Source organism: Trachurus japonicus, chromosome 10 (genome assembly GCF_045865225.1).
Source record: "Trachurus japonicus isolate A0001 chromosome 10, Traja_1.0".
Lineage (NCBI taxonomy): Eukaryota > Metazoa > Chordata > Actinopteri > Carangiformes > Carangidae > Trachurus > Trachurus japonicus.
The window spans coordinates 33,357,508-33,372,258 of NC_140916.1; the positions used below are offsets into that span (position 1 = coordinate 33,357,508).

General features: G+C 47.8%; 2 protein-coding genes across 2 annotated transcripts in view; one reads left to right on the top strand and one right to left on the bottom strand.

Annotated features, from left to right (window-relative positions):
* Nucleotides 1-14,751, bottom strand: part of hspa9 (heat shock protein family A (Hsp70) member 9) — a 353,332-nt gene that overhangs the window by 282,751 nt on the left and 55,830 nt on the right. The gene's annotated exons all lie outside the window — the stretch shown is intronic.
* LOC146980306 (uncharacterized) lies at nucleotides 4,621-10,414 on the top strand. The gene is made up of 8 exons (XM_085788876.1): nucleotides 4,621-4,887; nucleotides 4,974-5,289; nucleotides 5,426-5,671; nucleotides 5,769-6,330; nucleotides 6,424-6,665; nucleotides 7,021-7,280; nucleotides 7,364-7,492; nucleotides 10,321-10,414. The coding sequence occupies exons 1-8, from the start codon at nucleotides 4,643-4,645 to the stop codon at nucleotides 10,412-10,414; spliced, it is 2,094 nt and encodes a 697-aa protein (XP_085645002.1). The 5' UTR covers nucleotides 4,621-4,642.

Consider the following 14,751-nt stretch of genomic DNA (forward strand, 5'->3'; position numbering starts at 1 on the left):
TGGCCACATTAAGTGAAATTATTAACTTTACCGATTATCCATCTGTCCTGCTGTGAGTGGACAACTTCTTTCAGTGGTGACTGACTGTATAAAAAATAAGATATAGGCTATAGTCTAATACAGCCTCTCTGAAAGTGGGTGCCGCGGCACACTGGGGTGCCATCTGACTGCGTCAAGGATGCCGTGAAAAAAATACCTCTTCTGACATTTCATAGAATACATTCTCTTTATTATGCAAAGGGGCCGTGTCCACCGTCTACTTTCCAGTCAGATCCTATGGAGCTCGGAAAAAAGCTGTCGGAGTTTCCTTTTTTTGTCACGGCGCTCAGAGTTGAAAAAAAAAAAAAAAAAAAATATATATATATATATATATATATATATATATATATATATATATATATATATATATATCAGTTGAGGAGTCAGATCAGTTATGCTCCAGCTAACCAGCGAGCAGGTTGCGCTACCGGCAAAGCTTTCTTCTCTGACACATTGTGTGTCAGATTTGACACAATCACGGCTCCTGATTGGCTGTGACACATTGTGTGTCAGGGCCAATCCGCCGCCAAGACCGGACAGGAGGATTTCTGGTGAGTGTAAAAGTCACTTTATACTTATTTACACTGTTTTATTTATTAGCCGAATGTTAGACCGTGTAAAGTAGAAAACATACATGTCATTTTTGTTTCCCGTTGTTTAGTTTGTTTCTTATTATTCCGCCTTCACTCTTAAAGTGTCTTCTAACTACCGGAGGTTTTGCCGCCATCGGCGGCGGCTCGGACCTGCTGTTACTTGTAAAGTGGACAAAAATGTCCTTCTCCCATCAGTTAAATGAGCTAATAGTGATCACCATTACCATGTAAAGAATCAGTGCATCTCACATTTGTCACATCTGTCCTCTAGAGACATTATCAGACCTATAGAAACCTGTGTTGTGAGTTGCTGTATTACTTTCACAAACACACAGCGTCCACACAGCACTTTTCACTCACACACGCACACACACACACACACTAATGTGACTGTTGTCTTCTTGTCTTATACAGATCATTTTTGCAAGTTGACTACATGTCACGTTTTAATCCTCATTTGCATTTCATATCTGTACTTGGACTCATCATAAAGCTGATGTTAATTTGCTTTGCTGCTTAGATGGAACATCCTACATTCAGGAGGGCCCCAAATGGGACCCTCCTGCTGAAGGCCTCAGCAGAGGCCCTGGCCCTGGCCCCCCAGCCTGGGGGCTACAGGGCCAAGAAGGAGGAGGAGGTGGATGCAGAGGCCACGGCCCACGTCACCTCCGAGGGTGGCGACACATCCAACGCCACCCTCGTCTTGAGCCGGTGGAAGGTCCAGTTTGGGAAGTACCAGGGCAAGACCTTCCACTGGCTCCTGGAGAACGACGTGGGCTACTGCGTCAACCTGGTCGCCTCCCACCAGAAGGAGAGAGAGAGGACAGGGTCTCAGTCCCCCCTGATGGCCAACAAGGTACAGTCACAGTCTTCAGTTTAATATTTATTTAACACAGCTATAAGAGTAGAATCACAGTTATCAGTTTAATATTCATACAACACAGTGATTGGAGTGATGACGGCTTTTCTTCTGTGTGAGTTTACAGGACGCCATTGTCCGCTACTCCTCGGCGTACGCTGACTTTGTGGAGGCAGTCAGATTCCACCGTACGTTCGAGGAGGCGCGGGCAAAGTCCCTCCAGCCCGGTCTGGAGGGACAGGCCCTTGTTGGCTTCGGGGACTTCAAATACGAGACCCTGCAGAGCCTGTACGAGTCGGAGGACAAGAAGAAAGTCCGGTAAGATGCAATAACATGTGAATACTGAATAGTTGTGTAGCTTCTGTGGTGATGAGCTTCTTCTAACGAGCTCTCTGATTGGCACAGATTCGTCAACTACCTCCGGAGGAAGGCCCCAGCTCCCGGGTCCCAGATGGAGAACGCCGTCCTCTACGTGAGGAAGAGGGACAGACAGAGAGCTGTTCCTGCTGCTGCTGGATCCGCCGCGCCCGTCGCTGCCACCGCCGCCTCCACCGCCGCCGTACCAGCACCAGCACCAGCAGCTGCCAGCAGCAGCAGCAGCAGCAGCAGCAGCAGCAGGACAGCCTCTGTCTTGGCTGAAAAGAGCAAAGCCACATACGTGTTATAAGCTGTGATGTTAGTTAAAAATGAATAGATGCACTCTCTGCAGAAAAGTATTTTATACATGCCTTGTTCTTGTCATTGTAGCCCTCTAGCCCCCGCCATCAGGGCTTTCCTCTCCGGGCGGCGTTCTCTGTCTGGGGTGGAAATGCAGGCCAAAGTGCAGAAGCTCTGCACACTGAAACCTGCATTTCCAGGCAAGTCAAGTTGCAGTGTAGTCTGACTCTAAATCACGTAACAGGGTTCAACTGGACTGTTTTTCTCATGTTCACTCTTTCTGCTCTGTGTTGATCCTCTGACTGTGACTGCAGCCTCCTCCAGACCAGCTCTTCCATCAGCAACACCATCGGCTGAGGAGCCCACGGACGAAGAGCTGGTCAAGGCGGTAGTTGACCTGGAAGAGTGTAAGTAGTAAAAATCAAGTGTTAGGTGTGGAATAGTGTTCATTCTGACTGCTCTTCATATTGTGCTCTATACACTGTAAATATTTGAGATGATTGAACTTGTTTTAAACATAATGAACAGGTTTATAATAATAAAATAATAAAATACATTTTATTTGTAAAGCACTTTTCATAAAATAATCTCATTGAGTCCATTGTATGTTGTTGAACAACAGTAAAAGCTGCTGCTGTCTAGTTTCTTCATCTCACTGCAACACTGTTTTTCTCTTTAAGCCTCCCAAGTACAGGCCCCTCTCTCTCTCCGGCCTCTGCATCCACCTCCTGCCACCACCGCCGCCGCCACCAGAGCTGCAGCCACCACCACCGCCGCCGCCTCCACGGCCAGAGCTGCAGCCACCACCGCCGCCGCCTCCACGGCCAGAGCTGCAGCCACCACCGCCGCCGCCACCACGGCCAGAGCTGCAGCCGCCACCGCCACCGCCACCACGGCCAGAGCTGCAGCCACCGCCACCACCGCCGCTGCTGCCGCCGTCCTGGACGTGACGGACGAGGAGATGCTGCAGGCCACCCAGGAGGAGGAGCAGCACCCTCCTGCAGCCCCTGCAGCTTCCTCCACGCCACCACTGCCAGGACCAGCGGGACTGGCGGGACCTCCAGGACCTCCCGGACCACCAGGACCAGGGGACCGCCACCGGGAGGAGATGACCACACCCGCCTTCCTCCCTCCCCCACCACCTGCTAGCAGTGCTGAGGTAAAGCTGCCTGTCTAACATGTCACCTGTCAGGTCAGAGGTCACTGCTGTCCTCACCCATCACGTCATTTCCTCAAGTATTAAAGTGCTTTATGTTTCTCTTGCTCTCCCTCCCTCCCTCCCTCCCTCCCTCCCTCCCTCCCTCCCTCCCTCCCTCCCTCCAGCTGCTGCCTGTGTCCTGGCGTGCAGCTCTCACTGCGGAGCAGCAGCAGTGGATCGGTCGGGTGCTGTTTACCAGGAGCAGCACGGGGAGGTCTCAGCTCATCACGCAGCTGAACACGTGGTGGTACTAGGGCTGAAACGATTCCTCGAGTAATTCGAGTACCTCGATTACAAAAAATGGTCCGAGGATTTTTTTCTGCCTCGAGGAATCGTTAATTTAATTGTAGTTCAAGCGGCCGCACGGACTTTCAATGTGGCACAACGTGCGCCGTAACGTAACCTATGAACGTAACCGTGCACGCCCCCCCCCCCCCCCCCCCCGCGCGGCCGTTCGCCGCGGATGACGGCGGAGATGGGGAGGGGGGCGGCGGCGGCGGCGAGGCGATGGCCGCGATGACGGGGGGACGGTGGCGAGTGGCGACAACACAGCAGAACAATCCTGCCTAGGAGCTATCCATGGTTAGGCTACTTAACCAAAGTCTCTTGAAATATCAAACAAAGAAAACGACTATGGACTGTGGAAGTTATCATGACGTGAACCATCTGTTGCGGTGAGACCGTTGATTAGGTAGAAACCTTAACGGGGGGGCGGACGTGGGTGTTTGACTGAGGGAGAAAAAGGCGACAAAAAGACAGAAAATGTCTCTCTATAGGCACTCTAGTTGTAACACGGCCCTTGCATACCACAGCAGCACGTCTTCCATGTTGCAGCATCTCCACAGAAAACATTTTTGATATCTTGAAAGTAATTTAATTTTATTTATTTTTGATATCTTGAAAGTAATTTAACTTAATTTATTTTTATTTGTGTTTTATTTATTCTTATTTATGTTAGCAGTAGTCGCCTCTTTAGTAATGTTTCAAGACCAGAAAATACTTGCTTGTGAATTTAAGAAATAAAAACAGTTGATTCTACAAAAGGAAACCAATTGGTCATCCATTATTGAGTGAAATATGTTATTTTCTCTTGTTTATTCATAATTGCTCTTTAACCAAGCAAAAATACGTTTTATCCGATTACTCGATTAATCGATGTAATTTTCAGTAGAGTACTCGATTACTAAAATATTCGATAGCTGCAGCCCTAGGTGGTACCCTCCCCAAGCCCGGCCGATCTACACACAGCCTCCCGCATCCCCCGACCCCTTCTTCGCATGTCGGCTGTTCTTGTGGATGCCCCACAGGATCCGGGGCTTACAGCTGACATGCCCCCAGCCTTTGTGCACTGGGTCACTCACAAAGGCTGGGCTCTATAGGACCATCCGGAGGGTCCTGGACATCGACGGCTGGTATCTCATGGCCACTGAGTACCTGGAGTGCCGTCGATGCAAGAAGAAGGTCGGCGGGTGGTCACAGGGCATCATTAGGCAGCTGCCCTCCACCTACAGCTGCCAATTTCCAGCTGTACTGACGTACAAGTAAGACAGACTTTTTATTGTTCCCTATACGTCTGAGTGTTTGTTGTGATGAATGTGTATGTAACCTTTGTGTTGTGTTTGTGCAGGCTGTCCTGTGACCAGAGGGTGGTTGGACAGCTCAGGTCTCGCACTCTGGGCAACAGTGCTAACCGGCTGTTCAACACCCTGCGGGAGCTACACACAGAAGCCTGGATGCGGAAAGCCATCAACTACCTCGGCGTGTGCGAGCAGTTCCTGGCCTTGAGGGGGCATTTCCCACCACCGCCCGAAATGCCCCCCGTACCATCACCCATCTGGCTGCTGACGGTCTTCGGCTACGACGTCCTGACGCGGCTGGATGAGTTCAAGGCCAGGATCACTTCCACCTTCGGATCCATCTTGAAGATGGATTCCACCAAGATGGCAAGTTGTGTCTCACAATTTCATATTGTACACCACTGTGTGTGTGTGTGTGTGTGTGTGTGTGTGTGTGTGTGTGTGTGTGTGTGTGAAACATTAACATGTGAAATCTCTCTCTCTGTCTCTCTCCTCCTATCAGGTGACGAAGAAGCTCGCAGGTGCCGCCTCGGACACAGCCGCCTGGGTCACCAACGTCGGCAATGAGCACGGGCAGGTCCTCATGAGCGTCCTCACGTGCAGTGAGGGCTCCGAGGGCCTGTCCCGGATGGCGGCCGGCTTGATGAGGCGGTACCAACTCGCCGGGGTTCCCCCCCCAGAGGTCATCTATGTGGACCGTGACTGCTGCAAGCAAGACGGCGTGTCCAAGACAGCTGCCTTGTTCCAGGTGGGACAGAGAGACTGAACATCAGAATGCTCACAGTGACTGTCTGTTAATATGTCGTATGAACAGTTTAACATATTCTTATCTTTCTGGATCACAGGAGTGGGGACAGCTCGTGGTGCGGCTCGACATCTGGCACCTGATGCGGCGCTTTGCGTCAGGTGCCACCACGCAGAGCCACGAGCTGTACCCTGCGTTCATGAGGCAGCTGTCTCACTGCATCTTCGAGGTGGACGCCGAAGATGCAGGCCGTCTCGTGGAGGCCAAGCGGTCCCAGCTGGGGGGGAGGCACGGGATGGTCGACCTGACCGAGGCAGAGATCATCCAGAAGATCACCAGGGAGGAGTGGCGGCTCCACTGTCGTCGCAGGACACGTGGGGCCGAGGAGTCGACGCTCCTCATCCAGGATCTTCTGGACACGTTCGGCGGCCCGGCAGGACACGACACCCTGGGCATCCCGTTGCTTGACGCTTTCCGCATCCAGGACATCTGGAGTACGCAGAGGCGCCATCTCAGCTGCATCCAGGACCCACCAGGCGTGCAGCTGTACACCAGGACCGGCGGCCTGACCAAGGGCGGGGTCGTGCTGCCGGTATATCGCTGCGCGAGGGGCTCCACGTCTCTGGAGTCCTTCCACCTCCACCTCAACCGGTTCATCCCAGGTATCTGAATGTGTGCCAGGGCTTGTCATTAAATATATTCCGTGTCCTCATAGAAATAAAATTGACTTTTTCATGTGAAACCTCCTTCCTCAGGAACAAGTGCAAGTGCAAAGTACTTTCAGGCGTTCCTGGTAGATGGACTGGTGAGGTGGAACGAGGACCGCGCAGCAGCAGCTGCACCGCCGGATGCAGCTGCAGGACAACATCAGGCGCCTCTGCACTCCTACAGTGGCCACCTCAAGCACGTCCTGAACCAGAAGAGCCAACGGGTGCTTGGCCTTCAGATGGTTCAGGACTACACCAAGCCTGCTGCGTACACAGGTAGGAGACCTGGTGTGTCTTCACTTAAAAACTAAAAAACATCTAGCATTTGTCCAAGCCTTAGTTTTGTGCTTTCAGTACAGCTTATTGGTGCAGGTTCCAAAACATATAACATATAGACAGACATACAATATACAGTTACAGCTAATATATAATTTTTGTGTGTGTTTTTAACTGTTTTACATGTTTTATACTGTCTTTTATATGTCTTTATTTTTAACTGAATTTTTTCTTAATGTAAAGTGTCTTAGAGCTCCTGTAAAAGCGCTGATAAATAAAATTCATTATTATTATTATTATTATAGTGTAGATGTGAAGAAGCTTCCTGGCTCTTTGCTCATGTCTTCCTTGTGTCTCGTCTGTCCTCAGGAGGAGATGCAGGGTCCTGACGGCCAGCCTGGATACCAGCATGTCCTGAAGCTGGCCAGGGCCCTGCTGGAGGCTCGCAACCTTCAGGGGCTTTCTGACGCGAGGGTAGACCGGCTCATCGCTCTCTGGCACCGCTTGCCTGAGGGCGACAAGCAGCGGGTCGTCTACCCTCCCAGACACCGGGAGGGACAGCAAAAGGGGCGGTTCAAGGCAGCGAAGGGGAAGGACACCTCTTGCCCTGGGAAGCAGAGTCTCCAACGGTGAGTGTCATCAACAACATCCTGGTTTCCTCTGGTGAACATCTGCAGGACATTAATGCACTAACACTCTGCTCTCTGCTCAGCTGCCTTCTAGGAACGCACTCGGGCCCGGCAAATTGGCCCAGCGCCAGTCGCCTGGTGGACGCCATTTGCCGCCAGCTCTGCACTCTCCACCCCAAGGCCACGCGGGTCGGCGGGATCACCAAGACCAGGTGCGTCGTACCAGGCTCACATCTCACATTGATGGTGAGTCACAGCCTCCTCTCTCCTCTTCCACCGGTGGAAACTCTCTGATTGTTCGCAACGGAGTCAGAACGGAGCGGAGACGCCGGTGGATATTCATGTGAACGCGTGGCCTGCGCTGCGCCCATGTAGACCTCTCTCTCTTCCTCTCACATTGCGGATCGTGTGCGTGTGCATATGTAGGCTACAGAGGCACCTATGCATAAATACTGTAATACTGTCCCGTCTAAATAAACAGGACATTTAGGCTATGCAGTGTCATTTTGAATTACATTTTACACAGGGGTGCCGTGAGATTTTATGCACTTTTGAAAGGTGCCCTGACTGAAAAAAGTTTGAGAAACGCTGGTCTAATATATAATGACCTCCTGATGCTCAGCTCAACGGGTGAGGAGGCGGAGACAACTCTCGGCGGAGACGCTCAGAAAGTCAACAGCAGCTGATCAGCTGATCTCTCCCTCCGTACAAACGCTCCGTTCTGATCCACTGGACTTTCAAAGTAGCCTAAAGCTGACGCAGCTGACAGTAGCTGGGTTTCCATCCAAGTCGTATCGAATTTAAAAGCGGATTTTGTGAAAATGCGCAAAAAGCAAAGCGAATTTATGCCCGTTTCCATTCATTAGTGTTTTGCGATTAGGAGGAGTGCACCGTGAGATTACGTCATAAGAGAGCGTGAATGTATCCAACAGTTGACACTCAGCTGACAGCTGACACTCAACATCATGGACAATTTACGTACTTTCTATAGACTATAGACGCACCTGTATAATCCGCACCAGCTACATTTTAAAAGAAAATACATATAGCCTATAGGCCGCACTTGAATATAAGCTGCAGGTTTTCATGTTGTAACATGAGATATTTACACAGAAAGACAGTAGGAACTGCGACAGTCTGCTCGCTTTTCCGCTGTTTTGGTTACGCTCCTCTCCTCCATGTGCATCTGTTTACATACGAAGCCGGTGAAAAATCAATAAGTTACATAACGATGTTACGGCGTGTGTTTGTGTAGTCTTAACCGTCATCAAAAGATTATGGGTTACGGAGCGCGTTTGTGTTGCGGTGCAGAGAGGAGAGCTGGGAGACCGGGGCGTCGCTGGGTGAAGTCCAGCAGCTTCACCCACAAACTCTGCTTCAATTCGCATCATCTGTTTCCATCACAAAAACTCGCATTTCCTTTATTCGATACGCTGACAAATCCACCCCCTCCAAGCGTATAAACTTTTATGCGCATTTACTGCCTTTATTCGAATTTCTGGCGTTTCCATTCAAGTATTTATGCGCATTTTCACAAAATGCGCATTAGAAAAGGTGGATGGAAACCCAACTAGTAGCTGCGTTTCCATTACAGATTTTCGCAAAATAAAAGCGATATTTCTGAAACTTCGAAAAAGTGCAATTGCTATTTGCGGGTGTTTCCATTGAAAGGTATTTTGCGAATGAGCCGCAATGCGTCTTGTGTTTCTATGGTGACGGCACAGCGATAACAAAGACAAAAACAGCGCTTGATTGCTGAAAGGCAAAGCCCGTGTGGCGCTGGCAGCGGCCACAAATAAGGATGCACTCACACTGGGGCCAGTTGTTCTGTACCGTGCTGAAGCCTGAATGCCCCCTCCTCTGTCCCCCGCTGGCCCGCAATCACCACCTCCAACCCAAGCTGATCAAGCATGGCTGCCTCCGTTGATATAGAGGGACTATTTGTTTACCAACACGGCGGATGTGCGCTTTAACCTGACTAGAGAAAGAACGGAGCCTTTTAACACCAGCGGTGATGAGGTGCTGACAACAATATAGGTGGTTGTGTCCACACACCCGTACTGGTTTATGTGACTTAAGGCGAGACACCCCAGGTGAATAGGGTAAAAAATTTAACTAACAGCTATTGCCATGAAACTTTCTATGTTTATTACTTACATTGAGACAATAATTTTTTGTATTACATGTTTTGTTAAATATTGTGTTTAAATATGGAAATGAGACATTATCTAGTTAAATATGCGTGAATTTGCGCACATTTCCAGACCCGAAATCTGAAGATTGGATAAAGCTACTTTCAAAATTCTTATTTTATTTTGTTGACATATTAAAGCTAAAAGTTTTTACAGAGGGGATTTTGGATATCTCTTTTTATCACTCTGTAAATCAGAAAATACTGTAACCAGCCCAAAAAAATCAAATTTCGCCCTGTTTTTAGGTATAAATTGTTGTATAAATCAGGTTGTGAATGATATATCAACAATCCCCTCTGTAAAAACCTTCAGAATATAGACAGGAATACAACTGGAAGGTTTGGTGTCTGTAAGTGCTGCTGAAGTGGAGATTTTGGGTTCAGAGTATAAGAAAAAACTCATTTTGAGAAAACGGCCTTTAAAGATTCTATTGCAAAATTCCACAAATTGTTACTGGAAACAAGAGTGTCTGGCCATTGTTAGTTCCAGGTGTGGGCCAGTAGGCCAGAGAAAAGGAAAGAAAGAAAAAAACTTAACACTGTAGGTGTAGTTGGGCTCATCTGTAATATGACAACCAATGTTTTCAGTTTCTCTAATAGTGTCTAATCATATCTGGCCCACGTGAGTGTCACACCTGTTTCACCTCGGTCACTGAACTTTTGGCCAATCACAGCGCGGTAGTGGCCTCCGTCTGCGTCTGTCAATCAATCAATCAGGAGAGGCATACCAGAAGACCACATTGAGGAGAAACGCACGGGAGGCGCAGAGAATTAGAGGAAAAATAAGGGACGGACATTATAAGCGGATGCTGCCAAATGTCTGAAAGAAATTAACTGCTCCCGCATCAGCTCGACGGTCATCCGCAGCACGGCAGCAGCACCTGTGGCTCTGGCGTCGTCGTCGGTCAGCGGAGGACAGCGTGACGGGGGGGGGACGTCATGACTCAGGTAAGGCGGCTGTAGGCTATTGATAATTATTTTTGCTAATGCTAAATTTTACCACAGCACATGTAGGTTGCTTTTTGCCGTCAAAACGTCATAGACTAGAGCCAGACAGGACTCTGTGGCATTATCAACAAATAACTAACGTTAGTAATGTCATTATCATTATCTCATTATGTCTTTCCAAATTAAACTGATGAAAACGTGTTGGTTAATTATTAATTATGTGTTAACAAGTGCTTTATTCGCAGACTGTAAAACGTTAAGCTAGGCAACCTATTCAGTAGCCTATATACATGAGAGCATTTGATAGTGCTTATCTGAGGCACCATATGTTAATATGTAACATGTTTTTTTTTCTTTTCTTTTTATATATAACTTAAATGAAAGGTACAGTAACAGTAATATTCCTGTATATTAAAATAGCCTATCTAAATATAAAACAAGATGTAATAAAATGTTCTTTATAGATGTAAATACATTTTGACATTTCAAGTATATTTAATATTAACAGTTAGTGGATATTTTTTTTGTCTCCCACTTACAGTTCAACTGCCAGCATCCCTGCACCACCCCCTGGAGAGTGGCCCGGTTAACAACAAAATTACCAAAATGCCCCAGTCCACCCCTGACTGGAGAACTATTTACAGACACAATATACCAAATTCATTGAACATCACAACAGATTACCTTAAACACATCCAAATTAATAACTGAGAAATGCAGTAGCTATGTTTCTCAATCTGATCCAAACCAAGGTCTCTAACATTTACCTAGACCTGCCCTCCTAGTCACCCATGCCTGCTCCATATGTAGGCCCCTCATCCATTTCCTGTTGATGCCTTCTCACTTTTTTAGCTGTGCTCAGACCCTTGCGCCTTCGTTTTGCCTTGCTGGTTGAGATGGCCTCAGCTTTTGAGATTCTGAGCATATCAGTCTCCCTTACTGCATCAACAGTAACAACAGTGCTCTGAAGCCACAACTTATCCATGACACTCAGCATGGCAGAGGCACCTTCATTAAAAGTGGAGATGGCCATGCTTGCGGCTGCCTCAACCCTGCTTTTCCCCACAAAGACAGTTTTTGGACACCGTGACCATATGACGGAGTTGAGGCATTCATTTGCATTTTGAGTGCCTCCATGCTGCATTCGCTGCAGCAGGCTGTCACTGGACATGCGGTGGTACACAGGGATAAGCTTCTTCCCCACCTCTTTTGTGAGATAATTTCCAGCATGGTGTTTATGGCTATCAGGTGTTTCCCCATTCTCCTCTGCTCTTCTGTACCAACACCAGGAGGGCTTGCACCTGGTGTGCAAGGGGTTATCATCAGTGGACATGCAGTGGAGGAGACCTGCCCATATAGCTGCCTTCATCTGATCTATTGAACCCTGGCTATTCAGAATTGCCCCTCTATAATAATTTTGCAACGTTTTGCATTTACTGGCAGTCAGCTTTCCCACACCCTTCCCTCCTAATTTTTTCTGTGCACTAATTTTTCTCAGTGCTGTGCCCATTCTCTTGTGGGCATGATTGATACACTCCAGTTTAGCTATTTCATGCCCAGGGTATGGGTTCAATGCAACCAACTCCCTATATGCTGCACTATCCCCATCTGACAGCATCTCAGTGTACTGGAACTGGTGGCGATTCACAGACCTGGCCCACATCCTCCTGGCTGATTCCTGCTCCATTGCCTTGCTTGATCCGGTAAAGTTTTTGGCACATTCCTTGTGCGTCTCCCTCCAGCTTTCAAACTCCTGCTCTGTTATCCTTTTCTCTTGTTTTGAATTCTCCTTCAGGGCACAAGCATGGCAATATGAGGACAGGACCTCATAGTCTATCACTAGTCCTGTAAGTAGGTCAATGCACACACCAATTCCATAATGAGAGGTGAAGCCTCTCTTTTGCCAGGTGCCATCAAATGACACACTTATATTAATCACTGCATCTGCATCCTCCCTCAGCAACTCTGCCACCTCCGGATCAACATCTGCATAAGCCTGCCTGATCTTCTCCCTGGCCCCATGCAGTGACTCCAGGCCTCTCTCAATTTCTGCCACTAAAATGAACAGTAAAGGATGAGAATAAATAAAGTGTACTAACAACTGGTCATCTGGTCAAGTGTTATTTATACAGCACACATTTCTTTTTACTTGAATGGCAGAAACATAACATAAAATGTGTTTTGTAAGGGATAGGGGAGCAGAATGACTCTGACAGAGTGAGATGCTTGCATAAGTAAAACTGACAAGAGATATTGTTGTGGTCCCAAGACTATATGACTACTTTACAGTAGATTAGAATATAAATAAAATATACTTGTTGCTGTTTATTTTTCCTTGACCACAGTAATTTAATATTGTCCACTGAAATTAAGTTTGTACTGTAAAAGTAAAACAGACAACACTAAAAAAAGTGACTGTGGTTACAACCAAATAAAAAGAGAGGGAGGGAGAGAGAGAGGGAGGGAGGGAGGGGGGGCTATGTCTACCCTATTTCCATACCTGTCACTGTCTTGTTGTGTCTCTGATATGTTTTCAGGTGAAGGCCAGGGATCCCCAACACTCCACTGATTTTTTTTAGGGCAGAATACCCCATACCTAATTCGTGTGCTAAGAGCACCATGCGCACATTGACATCAAAAGCCACATCGCTCCTGCTGATGTCTTGTAGACGAGTGGATGTAAACACACTCTTCCGGTACTTGTCATCTTCACACAGACTGCACTCCAGAAGCAAACTACTGCAGAACCCATGATTTTGAGGGTCGATTGTAATTTTAAGCCCTGTACCGGCGCAATTGGGGCATATTAAATCTCCGATCAGTTCATTCAAACGTCTGACGTGAATGAGAAGCCACTGCTGTGTAGCGCGCTGGTCTCCCTCGGCATCCAAACACTCCTTTTTTACGAGTGACAGCTTCCGCGATGAAGCACTTTGTAACAGGATCCTATCACTCGGTGAGTTTCTCTGCTGTCCCTTTTGTTTCCTAGCAATTAACAGTTGCTTTTGTCTCCTATGTGAGGATTTTAATCGATTTGTTTTCGTCATTTTTAAAAGTCCCTCCGTTAGCTATTTCCGGATGAAAAGCCGGTTGAGCGCGTCACGTGATGCTTCTAAACGAATCACGTTGTCAGAAAACGACACCAGCCAATGAGATGGCGCGGTTGGGATAAAACCCTCCCTCGTACTTTTATGATTCGTTGCCGGCACAAAGGAAATGACCATTTTTGGAACCGGTAACTTTGTGCAGGAGAGAGAGAGCTTCACAGCTGATCCTGATATGACAGGAGTCTGATAGCAGACGCGGCTCGCTCCGCGATAGAACGCTCAGTTCTGGTGAATTTAGGAGAAATCTACAGGCGACACCAGTCAAAGTGAAGTAAAATAAACACCCTTAATGTGTATTTTAGACCATTTATTTGTACTAGTCTGAAAGAAGACATGTTAAGGAAGCAAAATAGCCCAAAATCTCAAAATTGATAAGTGCGTGAAAAAACGATGTTTTTGCCTGCCGTGTCTCGCCTTAAGGTGACATTTCGGCGCAGGAGGGAGTGGGAGTGTGGATGCGAGCCAGTCTCCTTCAACCATGCACGGAAAAGGGGAATGATAGGAAAGGTTTTTCTAATTTATTGAGAGACAATGCCCAAGTCAGCAATGCATGACAATAAACATGTGGTTCATTTGTCCCCTCAAGTCACATAAACCAACACAGCGTGGACACACACAACTCCGGTGACGTGTAGAAGAGCGAAAAAAGTGTTTCCATTACACTTTTGCGATACACGTTTGTATCGATACGTCTCAAAAGCCACCTCATGAGAGCGTAAAAACTTTTTAGCGATATTTGAGAGTTTTTTTTCGAAATGTAGGTGTTTCCATTACCAGTTTTTAATTTCAATATAGGTTTTGCGCATTTCAAGGGGTAATGGAAACGCACCTACTGAGTTAAATAGTTAAACAGCGGTGCTTTTATCGCCAGTTTTATGATTAAACAAAATAGACCAGACGCCAAAACGACAGCTGCAGGGCGCGAGCCGGCTGCGGAGGTGCACGCCGCGGTGAATCTGATGTAGTTTGCGGCGCTTCCTCGCCCGGTGTGTACCCGGCGTGAGCGCTGGTATTTAAAAATCAGATGGCAGAGGGAGAATAGCGCCGCTTGGTTGCTTGGGCAGCTTGTGTGCTTCAGGTGGAGCGCTCCAACAGTTTTATTAGACTGATAGGTCCACTTTGACCGCGATTGGCTCCTAGATGTCCTGTTTTTCAGGGGGGGCGGGGGCCCGTGCAGGCCAATAGAATGGTAGGGGAAACACTGGTTGTCACAGTATCATAAACC